A 21,309-nucleotide genomic window follows, 5' to 3' on the forward strand; every position below is an offset into this window, starting at 1 on the left:
ACGGTTTCTTTGTGTAGCTCTAGAACCCTGTCTCAAATTTTATTTTTATTTATTTATTTATTTTTGGCTTTTTTGAGGCAGGTTTCTGTGCAGCCATGGCTGTCCTGGAACTTGCTCTGTAGAAAAGGATAGCCTGACTCTACAGCCTGGTTTCAAAGTAAAAAAATTAGCAATATTTTTTCATAATGTTGTTAACATTATATTATAATGATAGCATTGTTATAATGTATTATGTGTTATAATAATAATGACAATAATAGGGGTAGCTTACCTTCTAGTAAATCTGAAGCAGACCCTAAACAATATTCCATTACAAGCTGCACAGGGAGAAAAATTATAAATACATTAAAATATATTCCAAATACTTATCTCTTAGAGAAAGATATGAAGTCAAGAAGACAGTTTCATGCTAAAGGAAAACAAACCTTAGCTATCATCTACTTTTTATAGTAGGTTGTATACGGAGTAATTTGTTAAACTTATATATAAAATTAAGCGAAAGAGGCAGATGACACATGCCAATAATCCCAGTACTTGGGATGCCAAGGCAGAAAATCTAAGGCTAGCATGGACTACATTCAGTGAGTTCCAGGACAGCCTAGGGTACATGCAAGATCGTGTCTTAAAACTATCCAAAAAAATGTAAGCCAATGATATTTGTCTTTTAATATGTTAACCTGAAAACAATTATATAAGCTATATAATATATATAGATATATATTTTTTGCTGCATAAATACATTTATAATTATATAATTATATACTGTAAATCACAATTCTCTCATTTTCACCCAAGGAATCCTGTTATCCTGAATTTCACCAGGATGTATCAAAACTTCACCAGTATCTTTGTACTAAATATACTAAAACACATTTATATCAATAAGATATGTTCGCCAGGCAATGGTAGCGCACACCTTTAAAACCAGGACTCGGGAGGCAGAGGCAGGTGGATTTCTGAGTTCAAGATCAGCCTGGTGTACAGGCTACAGTGAGTTCCAGGACAGCTAGAGCTATACAGAGAAACCCTGTCTCAAAAAACCAAAAAGAAAAAAAAAAGAAGATATGTCCACGTCTATTCTCAAATAATGGTAATACTCTTAAGATGTTCAGTTGGTATTCCTAAAGGTATAAATTAACTCTGGAGAAAAATCTTGAAAGGTTCTTTTATCTGTTAAGAGTTGTAGGCATAGGGCTGGCGAGATGGCTCAATGGGTAAGAGTACTGACTGCTCTTCCTGAGTTCACATCCCAGAAACCACATGGTGGCTGACAACCACCCGTAATGAGATATGACGCCCTCTTCTGGGGTGTCTGAAGACAGCTACAGTGAATTACGCCAGAACGAGTGGGGCCAGCAGAGGTCCTGGGTTCAATTCCCAGCAGCCACACACATGATAGCTCACAGCCATCTGTACAGCTACAGTGTACTCAAACACATAAAATAAATATTAAAAAAAAAAAAAAAAAAAGAGTTGTAGGCACACTTTTCTTTCTCTCCCAGGATGAACTAACATTTCGGGTGTTTGTGCATGTCTTCATATAACTAGTCTGAGACATTTTGAGTTAAGTTATGCTAAACCAAAAACAACTAATTTACACCAAGAAGAGAATAAATACCAACCCATGCTGTGTGTTCACGTAAATAGCAGCCTTTGTATTCTATACTGTTGGGATGTTTTATTCTTTGTAGAAACTTGACTTCCTTAATAATATCCTGCCATTTCTATGTAGAGGGAGAAAAAAAGGAACAGGAGGAAGAATTATGAACAGCTGATAACAAACAATACATAAGAAAAAACTAATTACTATAAAAAAAGATTAGTACATACAACTTTATGATCTATATATGAAATGCCAAAATAAGGTTTAAAGAATTTTACTGAGCTCGCTACTTAATACAACACAAAATATTTAAGGACAAACTTCAGTTTAATAATAGACATAATCAATGGTACCTACTAAGTTTTATATTTTTTTCTACTAAGTTTTATAACCAAAGGCTCTCTGAAATTAAAAGTACTTGTTGCTCTTCCAGAAAAGCTGAGTTCAAATCTTAGTACACACATGGCAGTTCATAACTGTCATATCAAGTGCACACAAGGTATGTACATACATACATACATACATGCATGCATGCACTCTTGTACATAAAATAAAAATAAATCTTAAATTATATCAAGCACATCGACAATTATATAACACATGGATATTCTTTCCCTCAGAAGTCCAACATTTCTACTTTCTTTAAATATGAATACTTTAAATTATTAATTAAAATTAATTTAATTAATTTTGTGAACTTTTCATAAAATGTACTTTGATCATATTAACCCCCACCATGAACATCTCCCACATTCACCCTACCTCCCTACCTATCCTATCCTCTTTCTTGCTTTAAAACCTATCCATCTAAGCAGTGGTGGCACATGCTTTTAATCTCAGTACTAAAGAGGCAAGATCAGATGGAACTCTGAGTTCAAGGCCAAAGGCCAGTCTAGTCTACAGAGTAAATTCCAGGACACTCAGGGCTACACAGAAAAATTGTCTCTAAAATAAGCAAATACAAGAACCAGTATATTTTCCTAACATGCTAAAAACATGTATGTAATTAACCTACCTCAGTAGACTGCTTTCCACTATAAGACATTTTCTTGATGGCCACCACTTCATTAGTACGCACATCTCGTGCCTTAAAAAGAAAAACAAAGAAAGATCCATTATGAAACAGAAATGAACAGATTGAATCTGAGACATTATTTCTTTAAAAATAAAGGTGCTCATAACTAGTTCAAAAGACATCAAAATTACCTCTAGTGGCAAAAGAAATAGGGAAGATATGAGTCAAAAGAAATTAAACAGGAGTGTAAGGACCTAATAACAACTCAGAACTATAGTTAATAAATAATTGCATTACAAAAAAAAAAAAAAAATGAAAAAGTAGGGCAGTGGTGGCGTACACTTTTGATCCCACCACTTGGGAGGCAGAGGCAGGCGGATTTCTGAGTTCGAGGCCAGCCTGGTCTACAAAGTGAGTCCCAGGACAGCCAGGGCTACACAGAGAAACCCTGTCTCGGAAAAAAAATTGCATTACAAATTTTTGTTAAGTAACTATCAGCTGCTCTTGTCACATACAAAAGTCACTCTGTAAGATAACAAACAAGGCTAGGGGGCTAGAGAGATGGCTTAATGGTTAAGAATGCTTGGGGCTGGAGTTCAGTTCCCAGCACCACACACACACAAACACACACACACATTTAGCAAGAATTTTTTCAAAAGTAAATGTCTTTAAAAAACAAACTAAAAACAAAATAAAGGTCTGGATAGGTGGCACAGTGGCACAGCACAAAGAGTGCTGACTGCTCTTGCAGAGGAGCCAAGTTCAATTCTAGGCACCTGTAATGGCAGCTAACAACTACCTGTAACTCCAGTTCTGTGAGATTCATACTTCTGGCCTCCACAGGTATCAAGCACATACATGGTGAACATAAATGCATGTAGGCAACACACACGTACTCAGAAAATAAAAGTGAATAAAACAAAACAAGGTAGACTGCTTCTGGTCTTTAAACAAAGATGTACCTGAACACAAACATGAGGGGGGTGGGAAGGGGAGCTATCTTTCGATATATATTAAAAGGGAAGAAAATCAGGTGGTGGTGGTAACTGCAGTGGTGGTGGTGCATGTCTTTAATCCCAACACTTAGGCAGAGGCAGGTAGATCTCTGAGTTCGGTGCCAGCCTGGTCTATACAGCAACTTGTAGGACATCCAGAGCTGCACAGAAAAACCCTGTCTTAGGGGGAAAATAAAGGAAGAACAGCTGTCTCATATGAATGCAGTATGAACCTACAACTAAAACCTATTAAAGCTATACACCAATTTAATTTATAAATATAAGCAGGAAGACTCTAAAATTAAACTAAATTTTACAGCACGTGGGGATGCAGATATGGCTCAGTAGAAGTCATTCGCCACCAATCATGGTAACCTGGACTTAATCCCCGATACACACATGTGGAAAGAGAAAACAGACTGCTACAAGTTGTCCTCTGACTTCCAAGGCCCTTCCTCAACAAACTAAATAAATGTAAAAAATTATTTCTTACCCTGAATTACATATATGAAAGGAATTATCAAGATAAAATATAAACTCAGAATTTGATGCTGGGTAAACATTTCATAATTTTGTCTTAAGTTGTTTTGAGACCAGGTTTCTCTATGTAGCCTTGGCTGTAGTTTGCTATGTAGACCTGGTTAGCTTCAATCTCAGAGATCTATCTGCCTCTGCCTCCTGAGTGCTGAGATCAAAGGCATGTACCAACACATATAAACTTAAAGACTGAAAGTTTAGGAAAGATTACATCCAAATCCTCCCTACCGTAAGGAAAGCCAACACTTAAAAAACAAAATTAGAAATGTAAGTCTTAAACAAAGGATTGGGGTGTATTTTTGTTGTTGTTTTACTTATTTATTTTTTTAACAGTCTTTAAAAATATTCACACCAGGCTGGCCTTAAACTCACTAATATATCCTATACTAGACTCCTATTTGAAATGACCCTACCTCAGTTTCCTGAATACTGATACTGAGGTGTTTATAACAATGGCTGGCTTATCCGTATACCATTTTTACCTATCATTCTCCTATTTTACCTTCTCTAAGCAACAATACACATGTTCTATGCCTGGAGATTTGCTGATCTGGACATTTCATTTAAAAGGAACCATATACAGATTTTTGTGGTTATACTTAATAAAATACTTCAAAGTTCATGACTACTGATATTGAACATCTCTTATTTTATATCAAATATTTCTAATATTCATTTTCTTAACTATGAATCTTTATTATTGAGTTCTAAGAATTCTTTATACATTCTAGACAGAAGTCTACTTAAAATATAAAGCCATAAATCTAAGATTAGGGCTAAAGGGATAGTTCAGTAGTTAAAAACATTTGTTGCTCTTCCAGGTCTTGAGTTTTGTTCCCAGTACTCACACTGGACATTGCACAACCACTTAACTCTGCTTCAGAAAGTTCAACGCTCTCTTCTGGTCTCTGCAAGTAGTTTCACATGTGTGGCATAACACACAAAATTTTAAAAATTAAAAAGATAATTTGAGATAGGGTCTCATCATGCAACCCGGGCTGGCCTGGAACTCTCTACGTAGATGGAGCTGACCCAGATTCTGAGGTCCACTAGCCTCTGACTCCGGAGAGTAGAGGTGTCTGCCCCATATACAACTTTAACAACAGCAATAACAAAAACAATAAGAACTGAAACCATCCTGATCCAGTCAGGGCTACAAAGAACAACAACAAAACATGTTCAACATCAATGGTTATTAGAAAACTGAAATTAAAACCACTTACTTCACAGTGGTGAGGATAGATATAATGAAAATATCAAAATAAAAGGCATTACCATAAAGGTAAAGAAATTACAAGTCTTTACTGATTGTGGGAATGGAAACAGTAGCTGTTATGCTTGCAGTTAGATAGATTATTCCTCAAAATGTTAAAGATAGAATTGTCATGGATATTTGTAATTCCACTCTTTGGGTAGGTATGGACTGGTTAAGTACTTTGAACCAAAACGAAGGCTCTAAATCTTGCTTGGTCTTTCTAACCTATGGTGACTCTGTATTCCTCCTCTCTTTTTCACCTGAACTTTTCTAAAAACGTGAGATTATAGGGCTAGAGAGATGGCTCAACAGTTAAGAGTACTAACTGCTCTTCCAGAGGAACCGAGTTCAATTCCAAGTAACTACATGGTGGCTTACAACCATCTATAATGGGATCTGATGCCCTCTTCTGGTGCGTCTGAAGACAGCAGGAGTATACTCACATACATAAAATAAATAAATAAATCTTTTTTTAAAAAATGTGAAATTGTATGCCATTCGTAGTAGTATTTTCCACCTGGCTAGGACATGTATCAATATTCTGTCCAACATATCTGTGATGCATACCCTACCTACCCATAGGTGACCTGATGATATGTCATGGTTATCTAAGTCCTTATGTTCAAACAATCATTAATTTATATACTAACAATATGAAAATGTAGGAAGCATAATAATAGCAATCCTGATATGCTAAAAAGAAAAATTTTTCCTTTGAGGAAAAAATATGAAAACATTCCAGGCATGGTGGTACATGCTTTTAATCCTAGCTAGTTCAAGCCCAGTCTGATCTATACTGAATTTCCAGGGTGGCCAGGGCTACATGAAGAAAACCTGTCTCAACTACAAAGTACCAATAAGGGCTGGGAGATGGCTTACTGGTTACAGCACTTATAACACAGGGAACTGTAAGGAATGAAGAGAGGAGCAGAGTATGGATCCCGAGAAAACCAACAAAAAAACACTGAGTAGATTTAATGGCCAGCCTAGAATTTCAACTCTGAAAGGACACAGATCACTACAGTATGCTGGTTAATAAGGATAGCCGTAACAAGGAGCTCTGGGTAAACTCTTGGACAAATGACATAGATGATCTAAATGACTCCTCAACATGCTGATGGACATTCTTATCAACACACAATTAAAAACTGCACAAATACAATAGAAAAAGAAAAATGTGATAGCCAAGCAGCGGTGGCCCACGCCTTTAATCCCAGCATTTGAGAGGCAGAGGCAGAGACAGGCAGATTTCCAAGTTCAAGGTCAGCCTGGTCTACAGAGTGAGTTCCAGGACAGCCAGGGCTACACAGAGAAATCCTGTCTCAAAAAAACAAACAAACAAACAAAAAAAAAAAAAAAAAAAAAAAAAAAAAAAAGAAAAGAAAAGAAAAGAAAAAAAGAAAAATGTGATAATGAAAATTATATCCTGGGGGCTGGAGGGACAAATCACTGGATAAGAGCTCTTACTACTCTCATAAAAAACTGGTTTGCTTCATAGCACCCACATCAGAGGGCTTACAACCAAGTAGAACTCCAGTTTCACAGGATCTGATGCCCTTTTCTGGCTTGCATGGACATGTAGATGCACACTCAACACAAGAACTCATGAAGGCACAAATGTGCACATGCACACACTTAAAACAATAAATGAAAAATTTAAAATATTCTCAACTGTATTATGAAAAAGTATGGTAGCCAGGTACAGTAGTACATGCTTTTAATCCTAGCACTCGGGAAGCAGAAGCAAGTAACCTCTGTGAGCTTGAAGTCACCCTGGACTACATAGTGAGTTCCAGGACAGCAAGAGCTATATAAAGAGACCTTGTCCCAAAAATAACAGCAACAAGAAGCTGTGTTGATGTTGCTAAAAATCTACAGTAAGTACAAGATTTCTGGGCTAGAGAGATGGCTCAGCAGTCGAGCACTGACTGCTCTTCAGAAAGTCCTGAGTTTAAATCACAACCACTCCTAATGAGATCTGACGCCCTCTTCTGGTGGGTCTGAAAACAGCTACAGTGTACTTATATATAATAAGTAAATAAATCTTTAAAGAAAAAAAAAAGAACAAGGTTTCTATTTGTAATATTATAAAAAGGAAAATGAAATGTATGCTAGTTTTGTTACCATACCTCAAAAACCAAAAATCGTGGCCACAGAACATGATAAGTATTTTAACTAAGATACTAAAGTATACTAAGGTTCAGTATTAGCTTCAGTTTCAAGTATGAGAAGTGGGAGTCTAGAATGAATGTAGATGAAAACAATACAGGGAAGTTTTAAATTGTGCCTTTTCCTTCAGATGGTTCGAAAATTATAGTCTATAAAATGAACTGGTAATAGAGAAAAGGGATAGGAGACAAACATATAAATTATTATTGTATACAAACATAGGAGCCATACATAAAGAAGGAAAACTCAAAAGAATGGGCATATGGTTGGCCTTAAAATAACATTCTGTATTACAGAATGAGGGTCCTGAAGCTTTCTGAGGGTGATTTGAGCAAGCAGGCTATGGGAAAGGAAGAAGCCTACAGTAAGGTAGTAAAGCAAGGACTGTCCTATTAAAATGGAAGTTTTCCAAGGAAAATGGCATTTCAGAGACATTCCAGTGTCTGTAGAAGGTGATTACGGATGGACCTTGTGCTGTTTGTATTTTGAGGCTAATTCTACTTTCTCAAGAGGGGCTGCCTCAGGGAGGAGTAGATCACAGGTGACTCAGATGACTTCATGTGAACCTGCTCCCCATCTAAACTAGTCAAATAAAGGCTAGAGCCTGCGATTGGGCAGTGTAAGGAAAGGGTGGGGATGAAAGTTATGAACAGGGAGAGAGTGGAAGAAAGAAGAGAGATGGGCTGGTGAGATGGCTCAGCGGGGAAGAGCACCGACTGCTCTTCGGAAGGTCATGAGTTCAAATCCCAGCAACCACATGGTGGCTCACAACCACCCATAATGAGATCTGACGCCCTCGTCTGGTGTAGTCTGAAGCAGGTACAGTGTACTTACTTACATATAATAAATAAATAAACCTTTAAAAAAAAAAAAGAGAAGAAGAGAGACAAGGAGACTGAGGAGAGAAAGGACTAAAAAGGAAGAGGTGAAGGCTGGAGAGATGGCTCAGCAATTAAGGGCACTTACTGCTCTTCCAGAGGTCCTGAGTTCAATTCCCAGCAACCACATGGTGGCTCACAATCATCTGTAATGGAATCTGATGCCCTCTGCTGGTATGCCTGAAGACAACTACAATGTACTCATATACATAAAATAAATAAATCTTTTTTTTAAAAAAAAAAGGAAGAGGTGGAAGGACGGTGGAGCAGTAGCAGCGTGGCCTGGAGGAACTGCAAGTAGCAAGGAATTTCAAAGCTGGGGAATAGAGTAGTACAGTGGTATATTTGCCCAATCTAGGTGTGTTGTTTATTATATTAAAATTGAGTTGTGTGTTCTTTGCATGAACTTATTGGGTTGGAGATTTACCGAAACAGAATAACTAACACAAATCTTGCCAAAAGATATATTCAAGGTGGTATATTTTTATTCCCTAAATTCCTATCTTGGTAAGATATTTGAAATTTTGTACTTCATTGCAAGCAACCTCTAGAACACAGATGGGATGATAAAAGAACTTATATTTATAGTGAACCTCTTTCAACCACACCTGAGGTGTTTTGAGGAAAGTACCTAGATAATCACAGGATGGGTGGGAAGGATGGTTCTCAGGGAAACCAATTCTGTGCCAGAGAACTGGAACTAGCATTATGTGCCCAACTCTCACCTTAAAAGAAAGTAGCTAAAGGTTAAGTTAATCAATAGTCATTAACTTAAAATCACCTTATGTGATTTTAACACATGACACATATGATTTTAACACTTATGAGATTTAAAAATCTCAGAGGACTAGAAATCTGTGAGGAAGATGAGAACACATTAAGTGGCCAAAAAACTGACATATCTAAACTCTGTGTAGACAGAAGCTCCTGTACCAAGCAGGATTCTATGCCTCTGTCTATAGATCTTTTGACTGTATTATTTGAAATAAAATCTTTAATGTGTTTCACTTAATGCTTTAAAATTTTAATTACACCCATGGAAAGGGTTGGAGGATCTCAATTCCATAGTTAATGGAAGTACAACCTGGAGCTTTCAACGGGCATCTCAAAGTGGAAGGAACTTTCATAGGACTGGCCCTAGATGGCAGTATCTCTAGGTAGTTTTGAAATGGAATTGAATTAGAGGACATCCAATTAATGTCAGCTGCAAAAAGTCATTGCTTGCATAATGCATGGTTGACATATATAGTATAAAAAGCAGTGTAAAATCAGGTTTGTTTTCCGACTCAGCAAATTTCTCATCTCTTTACCAGTTTTTACTACAACATCCCTGATAAAGCCTTTAACTCACAAAATAAACTGCTCCAAAGCTCCCATGGCCGATTTCTCTGAGATCTGTGAAGAGCTTTTCCGGATCTTCTTTGAAGAAGAGCTCTGCAATTTCAGGGTCCTTTAGACTGCCTGCTCTGTTAGTTGATGGCATCCTGCTGAGCAGTCAGCTGTCTGATTCTAATTTTATACTGCTATCCCAATGCTTGGTTCATCTGTATGAATGAAGCCACGCTGGCATAAACTAGGAAAATAAGAGGGGGGAAAAAGAAAATTTAAGAGTTGCTAAAAATAATTAAAAGATCATCTGCAGTCATTATCTACAAAATTGTATCAGGTCTAGAACATTAAAAAACAGTGTAGTCTTCTATTGCATTAGTTCATCACAATCACCTATGGTACTTTAAAAGCAAAGTCTTCTACAAACCATTCATTCAAATGTTAGCTGTACCTTTTAACTTGAGAAGCTTTATACTACTTAAATTACCTAATTGTGACAAAGCAAGCAGAAGAGACAATTAACAGACTATAAAAGAATACGTGATAATCCATCAGATGTGATAGCATACATCTTTAATCCCAACACTTAGGAAGCCGTGGCAGACAAATCTCTTGTGTGGTTCAGTTCTGCCGTGGCTACCTACTGAGACATATTCTTTTTTTTTTTTTTAATAATTTATTTTTATTTTATATGTACTAGTGTTTTGTCTACATGCATGAATATGTGAGGATGCTGGATCCCCTGGAACTGGAGTTACAGTTGCAAAGCTGGCCTATGGGTGCTAGGAACTGAACCCAGGTCCTCTTGGGTGAATAACCAGTGCTCTTAACCACTGAGCATCTCTCCAGTCCATCTGAGGTATATTCTTTTGGTTTTGGGTTTTTATCCACCTGTCTCTGCCTCCCAAGTGCTGGGATCAAAGGTGTGCGCCACCACTGCCCTGCTAAGGTATATTCTTAATAAACAAAACAAATTGCTGGAGAGACTGCTCATTAGTTAAGTACATACACTGTTCTTCTAGAGGACCTGCATTGATTCCTAGTACCCACAACTGGGCAAGTTACAACTGCCATAATTTTATCTTTGGAGACCTGATATCCTCTTCTGGTTTGTGCATGAACACAGTTGCAGACATATACCACCCCACACATACATACACATAATTTAAAGAGTAAACAAAATAAAATTTAACCCCCTACACACACACACACACAATCACATTGCCCACAATGTATTTTGAAGGTATCTTTTTACAACAGGAATTTCTTTTATTATTGATGTTCATATATAAAAACACACACACACACAAATTCAGATACTATATCTCAAAGAAATGGAAAATGGGGGCAGGTGAAATGGCTCAGGTAAAGGGGCTTGCTCCTCAAGACCACAGTTCAATACTAGGAACCTAGAAAAAGTCACATACAGACGCTTCTAAGATGTTACACAAGGAGGAGAAGCAACTCCCAAAAGTTGTCCTCTGACCTTCACATATGTCATAGCAAGCATATGCTTACACTGATTCGTATATCTACCTCTTATCTTTCCTACACACAGACACAAATTAAAACTAAAAAGAGGAACATGCAGAAGAAAGTCTAAATTTCACATGGATAACTGGTTTCTCATAAACTTAATCTACCTGATTAACATATTAAAATATGGCTGTTATCATTTGAATCCTTCCACATGTAGACTTAGAAAGAACCAGGAAATTATTTCGTGGTTCTGCTGCCAATTCAACTATATCAGTTTATCTAACACTTAAAAATGGAGTTCATAACTGAGAAGCAAAAGGAACTGGGCTCTGGAATTAAAGTGGCTAGATATAAATCCCAACACTATTCATAAACTGTGAGTTCATAAACTGTATCCTTTCTTAATAACTACTTTATATACAATACTTACAAGTGTTAAATGAGTTACCATGTATAAAAGCTCAGATTTCTACTATATCATAGTAAGTAAGCACTATAACAAGTCAGCTATTTTCTTTTAAATCACTTAATTTCAAAAAGGAATTAAAAATAATCTTTTAGGATGTTTTTCATTAAACTTCTAGGGAGGAAAACTGACATCCAATTCTTCCTATGCCCTTTATAGGACTTCTAAGCCTATCTCATTTTAGTGAAATAAGAGAGCCAATTAAAATTTTAATTTTTAAATTTTATCTGTATGTATATTTTGTTTGGTATATGTATGTACACCTGCTGTCCAATGAGGTCAAAAGAGAACATCTGATCCTCAAGAATTGGAATTGTGGATGATTGTAAGACATCATACTGGAAATCAAACCTGAATCCTCTGGAAAAGCAATAAATACTCTAAAACACTGAGTCATCTCTCCAGATCCAAACAAACCAATTTAATTCTTGCCAGAAAACTTCTTTGCAAGTATATAAAACCTGCCTTTTGTATATCACTGTAGCAATACCACACTGCAATGTATATTCATGTATTTAACTTGAGTCTTTTTTTCCTACTTTTCTTTTTATGTTTTATTTTTTTAAAAGGCATGATCTTGCTATATGACCCAGGCATCGCAAATTCATGGCGATCCTCCTGACTCAAGTCTTCTCAGTAGTGGGATTATAGATAAGTACCATTATACTCAATTCTAGTTTTAATATATACCCAAAGCCAGATGTAGAACATGTCTAAAATTTCAGCATTCAGATAAAGACAGGAAGATAACAAATTCAACACCACCCCCAGTTACACAGCAAGTTTGGGGCCACTAATACCAAACCATAGATATAATCTTTATTTTTGTTTTGCTTTGTTTTGTTTTTGTTTTTTCAAGACAGGGTTTCTCTGTGTAGCCTTGGCTGTCCTGGAGCTCACTCTGTAGACCAGGCTGGCCTCGAACTCAGAAATCCACCTGCCTCTGCCTCCCAAGTGCTGAGATTAAAGGCATGCACCACCACTGCCCAGCTAAATCTCAAACTTTTTTTTTTAAAGATTTATTTATTTATTATATGTAAGTACACTGTAGCTGTCTTCAGACACAACAGAAGAAGGCATCCAATTTCATTACAGATGGCTGTGAGCCACCATGTGGTTGCTGGGATTTGAACTCAGGACCTCCGGAAGAACAGTCAGTGCTCTTAATCGTTGAGCCATCTCTCCAGCTCCAAATCTCAAACTTTTAACATGCTATCCACGAGCTAGAAAATAGTGCTGTGTGTTTACATATATATTTGTATGCACACACACACAATGTAGGTAGGCTTCCTTCTTTTTCCATTCTCTTTTGCCTTCTTATATTTGAAAATTATAAGATTATGCAATGGTAAAGTTCTTCACATTTAATAGTACAAACTTAATCTGGTTTAAAATGCCATTACTTGGGGCTGGAGATAGCTCAGAGGTTAAGAGCACTTGCTGCTGTTCTTGGTGTCCTGAGTTCAATTCCCAGAAACCACATAGTGGCTCCCAATCATCTGTAGTGAGATCTGGCCTGCAGATGTACATGTAGGCAGAGTGCTGTACACATAATAAATAAAACTTTGAAAAATAAAATAAAATATCATTACTTAATGCTAACTTTTATCATTTCATGAAAATTTGAATAAGAATAGAGCCAGGTACACATACCTATAATTTTACCAGTAACTCAAGAACTAGAGGCAGGATAATCCAGAAGGAGTAAACATTGAAACCAGCCTGAACTGTGATACTTTGTCTTATTGTTTTCTTGAGACGGGGTTGTTTTGTTTTTGGTTTGGTTTTTTGTTTGGTTTTTTTTGGTTTTTTGAGACAGAGTTTCTCTGTGTAGCCTTGGCTGTCCTGGAACTCACTCTGTAGACCAGGCTGGCCTCGAACTCAGAAATCCACCTGCCTCTGCCTCCCAAGTGCTGGGATTAAAGGCGTGTGCCACTACTGCCCGGTGTTTTGTCTTGTTTTGTTTTTTTGTTTTGTAGGCCTGTCCAGGAACTCACTCTGTAGACCAGGCTGGCCTTAAATTCCAAAATTCCCCTGCCTCTGTCTATAACCCCAGCACTGGGAGGATCTGAACCAAGGTTACTGGGGCTTTACTGGCTAGTAGCTTACCTAAAAAACAGGAAGCTCCAAGACAAAGCCTGACTGAAGCAACAAAAGAAAGCTTGCCCCAACTGTCATTCAGCTTTGGAGCTGGTTCCTTGCCAAGGGCACAGCGGATACCCTGTCACCAACTTCTGGAGACTTGATGGCAAAAAGGGAGTTCATGATCACCCCAGACCAGTCAGAAACAGAAGGCAGAAGTGCCCTCAAGAGACCATGGCCTCTTTCTACCAACCCCAGAAAAGGTGATCAGGGGAATCTGAGGCAAGAAGCGCTCAGGACATCAGGGGACACCTCAATAGCATTCCTGTCCCAGAACCCACAGAACTATTTGAAATGACCACTGATACCAGCTTCCCTATTACAGGGCAGCCCTCCCCCCTTCTTTCCCAAACTCTGATGTCCACAGTGTTACCTAGGACCTGCCACCTTTCAAGGAGATGTAATACTGCCCTTTCAGAAATTTCAAATCCAAGCACTTATTTCCCTGGGCCACCTTGGGGATATGAATTGGCAAGTCTTGGGGTTACAGGTTCGAGTCCATATCCCACCCTGCATAAAGATTCCTCCATGGTCCTTGATGGCCCAGCCTGGATTCATCTAAACTCACTACAATATAATGTCAGTTCATATGGCAGCTATGAGAGAACCTTGGATTTCACAACTAGATATGGCTGGAAACCAACACGTGGGAAAGCCGGCCTTGAGAAGGTTGACTGTGGTCAATTCTCTCAAAGTATAAAGGTAAAGAGCCACAGAGGAAGACACCTTTGGCTTCCACATTCATGCATACAGGTGTATGTATATCATACAAAGAAGAAAACTTGGACCATCACAGAAGAATTTTGCATTTAAAAAAAGAAGAGGAGGGCTGGAGAGATGGCTCAGTGGGTAAGAGCACTGTCTGCTCTTCCAAAGGTCCTGAGTTCAGATCTCAACAACCACAAGGTGACTCACAACCACTGATAATGAGATCTGACGCCCTCTTCCAGTGTATCTGAAGACAGCTACAGTGTATTAAGCCAGAGCGAGCCGGGCTGTCCTGAGTTCAGTTCCCAGCAGCCACATGATGGCTCATGGCCATCTGAACAGCTACAGTGTACTCATACACATAAAATAAATAAATAAACCTTAAGAGGAGGAGGAGAAGGAAGAGGAGGAGGAGACTATGAAAATCTGAACATTCTGGCTCACAATAGCACCTAGGAGGTTGAAGACTGCCTTAAATTCCAGGCCAACCTGGGAAAGAGTCTGTCTGAAAAAACTGAGTCTGTCTCACCAAAAAAAAAAAAAAAGTGAGCCAGGTATAGTAGCACACACCCTTAACCCCAGCTTTGGGAGGAAGAGACAGGTTCAAGGACAGCCAACGCAGCCAGGGCTGTTAAAACAGAGAAACCTTGCCTTGGAAAAAATACAAAAAAAAAAAAAGAAAGAAAGAAAGAAAGAAAAAGTTATGTGCTAGGACAACTAATGCAAGCCTATACTTCCAGCCAACCCAGTGTCAAGGCAGAAAGATCACAAATTCAATAATCCTGCCTCACAAACAAACATAGGAGGGAGCACAAAGGGAACACAGCTCAGTGGTAGGACTCTTGCTTAGTGAAGCCTTGATTTGATTCTCAGCACAAGTAATTAGTACTAAGTTTCAAACCTGGGACAAGAGTCTGAGATGCCTATTAAACATATCCTAGCAAACCTTGTCTCCATGTTCTCCTAGCATCCCTCAGTCCCTATCTGTTAGAAGATGCGACTAACATACCTTTTCTATACCCTGAACTCTTCAATCCAGGGGCTGAGCTAGGTTGCCCCTCTCCCAGAGACTTTTCCCTATATATTCCAGACATTTTGGTTATCTGTGCTTCCCTTCTGTACCTCTGGCCTCCTGGCTGTTGTATCTGGATGCCTCTTTTTTCCTCCCTCTTCCCATTTCTCCATATGGTTCAGGGTCATGACCACTCTGGACTCCCAAATGTGTCTCTGCCTCTGGCTATGCTCTTCCACATACCTATAATAAACTTTCTCCTTCACCATACCTAAGAACAGTCATGTCCTTCTGTTTCCCTTTTTCTTTTTTCATCCAAGTAGTAATTTTTAATTTGTTCTTTTCAGTTTTAATTTACTACTTCACAAAGTGATTATAAAGACATGGTAGTATATATATGAAACACTGGGAAAATATAAAACCCTATATTGATATAAATATCACTATTGTTAAAGAGTTATATACATTAACTGTCATATCATTACTATCAGCATTTGATTGTGGAGCTTAGGCTGGCCTTGAACTCTGAGATTCTTCCTGGGTCTCTTACCTCAGCTTCCCCAGTGCTAGAATTACAGATATATGCCATACCTATCTAAAGAGAACACTGACAATGTGATAAACAGATCTTCTTTATACACATTAACTACCACTAGGAATATACTAGAAAAATCATAGCATTGGTGGCTTCTAGGGAAGACAGAGGAATCAAGACGCTGAAATGCATAATACAAAGGAGATAACACTATTTTACATTTTCTAATGACTATACTTTTTTATTTTAAGATCATTCCATGGGGGGTGGGGGTGGGGGCTAAGAGAGATGGCTCAGCAGTTAAGAGCACTTGCTGCTCTTTCAAAGGACCTAAGTTGAGTTCCAAGCAATCACATCAATTGCCTCACAACTGCCTGTAATTTAAGCTCCAAGGGAAAAGACACTCATCTGGCTTTGCCAGGCATCTACAAGAACATGGTGCATGCACTTATGCTAAGGCAGGTACATACAAATACACACATACATACACACACAGTTTGTTTGTTTGTTTTTAATCTGACAATAAGCCAAGAGTGGTGGCACACACCTTTGATGCTGGCACTCAGGAAGTACAGTCAGGCAGAACTCTGTGGTTTGAGATAGCCTGGTCTACAAAGTTAGCTCCGGGCCAGCCAGATCGACAAAACCCTGTGTCAAAAACAAAACAAAACAAAACCCACACTCTTTGAATAACTGAGGGCAAATTTTAAACAACAAAAGATTATTAGGTCAATGATTGCTGCGGGTGTGAAGGGATTTTTTTTTTTAATAAGTCAAATTAGGTATCCTGGGCATCATTTTTATTTAATCAAAAAAGGTATAAACCCCACTCTATTACATTCTACTTAAGATACCTACAATCTAAACTAATAAATCTGAAAACCTCACAGGAATTTTTGTACAAAAATGGCTATTATCATCAAAACAACTATCTCAGACTCAGCGAAATGACACTAAAGACAAGACTGTATCTAGAGGCTGGAGAGATGGCTCAGAATGCTTCCTGCTCTTCTACAGGATCTGAGTTCAGTTCTAGCACCCAAGTGGGGTCACTCACAATCACTGTTAGCTCCATTTCCATAGGATCCAACACCTTGAGGCCTGCCTTAACACAAGTGGTATATATTACATAGACCCACACACATACACATAAACACATAGACGAATATTTGAGAGAAAGGTGGTAACAAAACTCAATATATAGCTCATGATCAAAAGCTGGTAACCCAACTTTCAAAGATGTCATGAGACACAGGTCACCTCATCTATCCTGGCCACCTTCTAAGGACTCTGTAGAGCCTTGCACCTCATACAGGTAGCCTTGCCTACCTCATCACCAGTCACCCAGGCTACCTTGAGAACTAGTGACTACACACCTACATAGATTCCCAAAATGTCCTGTCCTCAACCTTTTGTTAACCAAAGCTTTGTAAAGGTTAATGCATCTCTCAAACCTCATCAGAGAAGCTTCCTTCTGCAGAGACTAACAACTGGTCAACAAGCAGCTGTTGACAGACTATGGAATGCTCAGCCCTAAATGAGACATCAACATAAAGCCCTCTTCTCCAAAGGATCACCATGGAGGAGGACAGAAATATTTTAAGAGCCAGGTGTAATGTCTGTAGTGAATCAGGGTTTGTTAGACATTACTGTTACACTGCTCAAATGAACTCACAGTAGCTGGATGACCTACACAAAAGCTTGAATACTAAAACCAGCCAAAATCCCAACAGATTTCAGATTTCTTACATCTATATACATAAAATAAAAACAGAACTAAATGATCCAAGTGAGCATTAAATAAAAAGAACAAGCACACACAGGAAGTTAGGGAAGAAAAAAAGTAGTGCAATAGGGGAGAAACTGGTGGGGGAAGAAATAGAGAAAGATTTGATCAACACATCAGATGCACATATGATTAAATTGAAAATATATTTTAAGGGCTAGAGAAATGGCTCAGGTTGAGAATACTGGCTCCTCATCAATCTCAGAGATTCTCATGTCTCTGACCACCTAGCAGGAATCTACAATTTTTTATGAGCACTTTTCTTAGTAAGAATTAAGCATTAGAATTTTCTGTAATAATGACAATATTCATGGCTACTGATCACTTCAAATGTGGCTTTGGGCTAGAGAAATGGCACAGCAGTTAATTCTTCTAGAGGAATCAGTTACATCCAGATGATGATCTAACAACTCTCAGAGGATGCAACACCCTCTTCTAAGCTCCTTGGGCACTACACACATGTGGTGCACAGATGTGCATGTAAAATCTTAAAGAAAAATGAAGATTTCAACTAAGAAAACAAATTTCACTTAATAAATATAAACTTAAACTAAATTTATGATAGCTAGGGCCACTCATATTGGATGGCCCAGTTCTAGCATTCCTATAAAATATTCAATGAAAACATAATTAACTTATGAAGCAGGGTCTCTCTTAATCCTCATTAGCCTGGAACTCAGTATGTAGACCACCATGTAAGCTAGTAGAAATCACTATATAGCCTCTATATAGGCTAGTCTCAAACTCAGAGATCCATCAGTCTCAGCTTCAGGTTTGGTTGGGTGAGTCACCATACCAAGCCTTGATGACTTTCTTAGTCACATGAGAACGACACACTACAAATAACAGACATAGGAAATAAAGTTCAAAATCTCCCAGCCTTCTTAAACTACTGAACCTGTCAAGTAATTTGATAATCACTAGGATGGCTATAAAAACAACTTCTAGGGTATACACTCAAAAAGGCCTGAAAATAGGTATACATTTAATGAGATAGCCAGAACTATACAGAGAGAGCTTGTCTCAAAACCAAATCAAACAAACAAAAACAGCTTGTCAATAGATTAGATAGACAGATTGATAGAAAATTTAGCCATAAAAAGGTATAGTAGTGATACATGCTATGGAAAAAGCATCATATACAAAAGGTTATATATTGTATGATTCTACTTAATGAGATATCCAGAATAGAAAAATCCAAGTCAAGCTTGATGATAAACACCTGTAATTCCAGCATTTGGGAGGAGGGAAATAGGAGGACTAGGAGTTTTAGGTCAGCCTGAACTATAAAACAAGTTTGAGAACAGTGTGAATTTCATGAGACCCCCATCTCAAACAAAACAAGGGGCTAGCTGGGCAGTAGTGGTGCACACCTTTAGTCCCACCACTGAGGTAGGAGAGGCAGGTGGGCCTGGTCTACAGAGTGAGTTCCAAGACAGTCAGGGCTACAAAGAGAAACTCTGTCTTAAAAAAACAAAAAAACAAACGGAGCTGGAGAGATCACTCAGTGGTTAAGAGCACTTAACCATTGATTGCTCTTCAAAAGAACCCAGGTTAACTTTCAGCAACCACATAGGTGACTCACAACTGTCTATAACTCCAGTCTCAGATGATCTGATGCTGTCTTCTGGCCTCCTCAAACACAGAACACACATGTGGTACACAGACATATATGAGGGCAAAACACCCATACACATTAAAATTAGAGGAAAAAAATAAAAACAAATTGACACAATACACAAACTGACATATAAGACAGAATGAAAGATTAGTGACTATCAGGGGAAGAAAACAAAGAAGATATGGAAGCATCTTTGCCTTGATGTTGAATCTGCTTTTAGAAAATGCTTTGAAGGCAGGCATGGTGGTGCATACCTTTAATCTCAGCACTTAGGAGGCAGAGGTACACAGATATCTTGTGAATTCTAGGCCAGACTGATCTAGTCTCAAGAGAAAACTAGTTTCAGGACAACCAGGACTGTTTCACAGAGAAACCCTGTCTTGAAAACCCAACTGTTCCCCCAGCCCCCAATGCTTTGGCAGTACAATACTCTAAATTAACTAAATGTAAATATTTAACTTGGGAACTGGGAATGTAGCTCAGCAGTAGTGAATGTTGCCTAACAAATGCAAAGCCCTGAATTCCATTCCCAACACCACAATCAACTACTCATATTTATGAGTAAGCACACACACACACACACACACACACACACACACACACACACACACACACACACACAAGATTAAAGACAAGGCCTCAAGCATGTTAAGCACAGATGGATGGATGGATGGATGGATGGATGGATGGATTGGATGAATGGACAGAGACAGATTATCTCCAGACTGACCTCAAATTCTCTGTACAGCCAAGAATGACCCTGACCTCTATCCCATCTCTTATCTCTTGAGTGCTAGAATTACAGACATGTCCCACCACACCTTCTTTATTAAATGTTGGAGAGCTATCTATGACTTGCATGCACTAAGCACTTTAGCAAGTAGCTATAGCCCCAGCCCCTAAATGGTTCTTTAATTTATAAATGTCTTTAAATATATAAATGTATATATGTCTTGTGTGTAAATGCGTGAGGAAAGGGACTTAGAGAGGACAGAAGAGGGCATCAGATCTCTTCTATAAACATCCTGATGAGATGTTCTGAGAATCAAATTCAGGTCCTCTCAAAGAGCAACAAGCACTTTTACCATCAATGTATCTCCTCCCCAGCCCAAATGGTAAATTCTTAAAAATTCATTTTAATTAGAGACAGAAATATTTTCTGTTTCAGACACTTCTTTTTAAAATACTTAAGGTTTATTTTATTTTGGGTATGAGTATTTTGCCTACATGTAAGTATATGGACCATGTATGTGTGCCTGGTGCAACCACCACAGGTCAAAAAAAGTGGGTGGGACCCCTGGAAAGAGATTCAGATGGCTGTAAGCTGTTCTATAACGTACTGGGAACTAAACCCAGATCCTCAGAAGAGCAACCAGTGCACTTGACACTGAGCATCTCTTCAGCACCTATTCTATATTCTTATTTCCCATTTGTTAAGCAGAGCACAGCAGATCTAACTAAAAGTCTCCTGTTTGGTTAGGATCATTACTATAAATAACAACTACCAAGCCAGCCACCTATCCTGTCTTAACAATCTTTGAACCTCAAGTGTTTGTCATTTTTTTGCAAGCTCATAAGACAGATTTTTTTTCAGTCAAGATACCTTGAGAATCCATTTGGGCTGGAGAGATGGCTCAGCCGTTAAAGGCTAGGCTCACAACCAAAAATATAAAAGAATCCATTCAAGTTATAAATTCTTACCCTGAAGAACTGCTCCTGTAAACAATCTTAACATATTGCATATATCTCAAGGAGTTCACAGACCTATAGTATTCAGCA

General features: G+C 38.2%; 1 protein-coding gene across 1 annotated transcript in view; it reads right to left on the reverse strand.

The window, feature by feature from the left end:
* Positions 1–21,309, reverse strand: part of Taok1 (TAO kinase 1) — an 88,667-nt gene that overhangs the window by 46,828 nt on the left and 20,530 nt on the right. The window contains exons 3-7 of the mRNA XM_031354046.1: positions 16,671–16,771; positions 9,804–10,025; positions 2,619–2,690; positions 1,623–1,724; positions 272–317 (exon numbers count right to left, since the gene is read on the reverse strand). Of these exons, the coding sequence (XP_031209906.1) occupies positions 272–317; positions 1,623–1,724; positions 2,619–2,690; positions 9,804–9,935 (352 nt within the window). The 5' untranslated portion in view covers positions 9,936–10,025; positions 16,671–16,771. The remainder of the gene's footprint in view (positions 1–271; positions 318–1,622; positions 1,725–2,618; positions 2,691–9,803; positions 10,026–16,670; positions 16,772–21,309) is intronic.

This window comes from Mastomys coucha, unplaced genomic scaffold, assembly GCF_008632895.1.
Source record: "Mastomys coucha isolate ucsf_1 unplaced genomic scaffold, UCSF_Mcou_1 pScaffold5, whole genome shotgun sequence".
NCBI classification, from domain to species: Eukaryota; Metazoa; Chordata; class Mammalia; order Rodentia; family Muridae; genus Mastomys; species Mastomys coucha.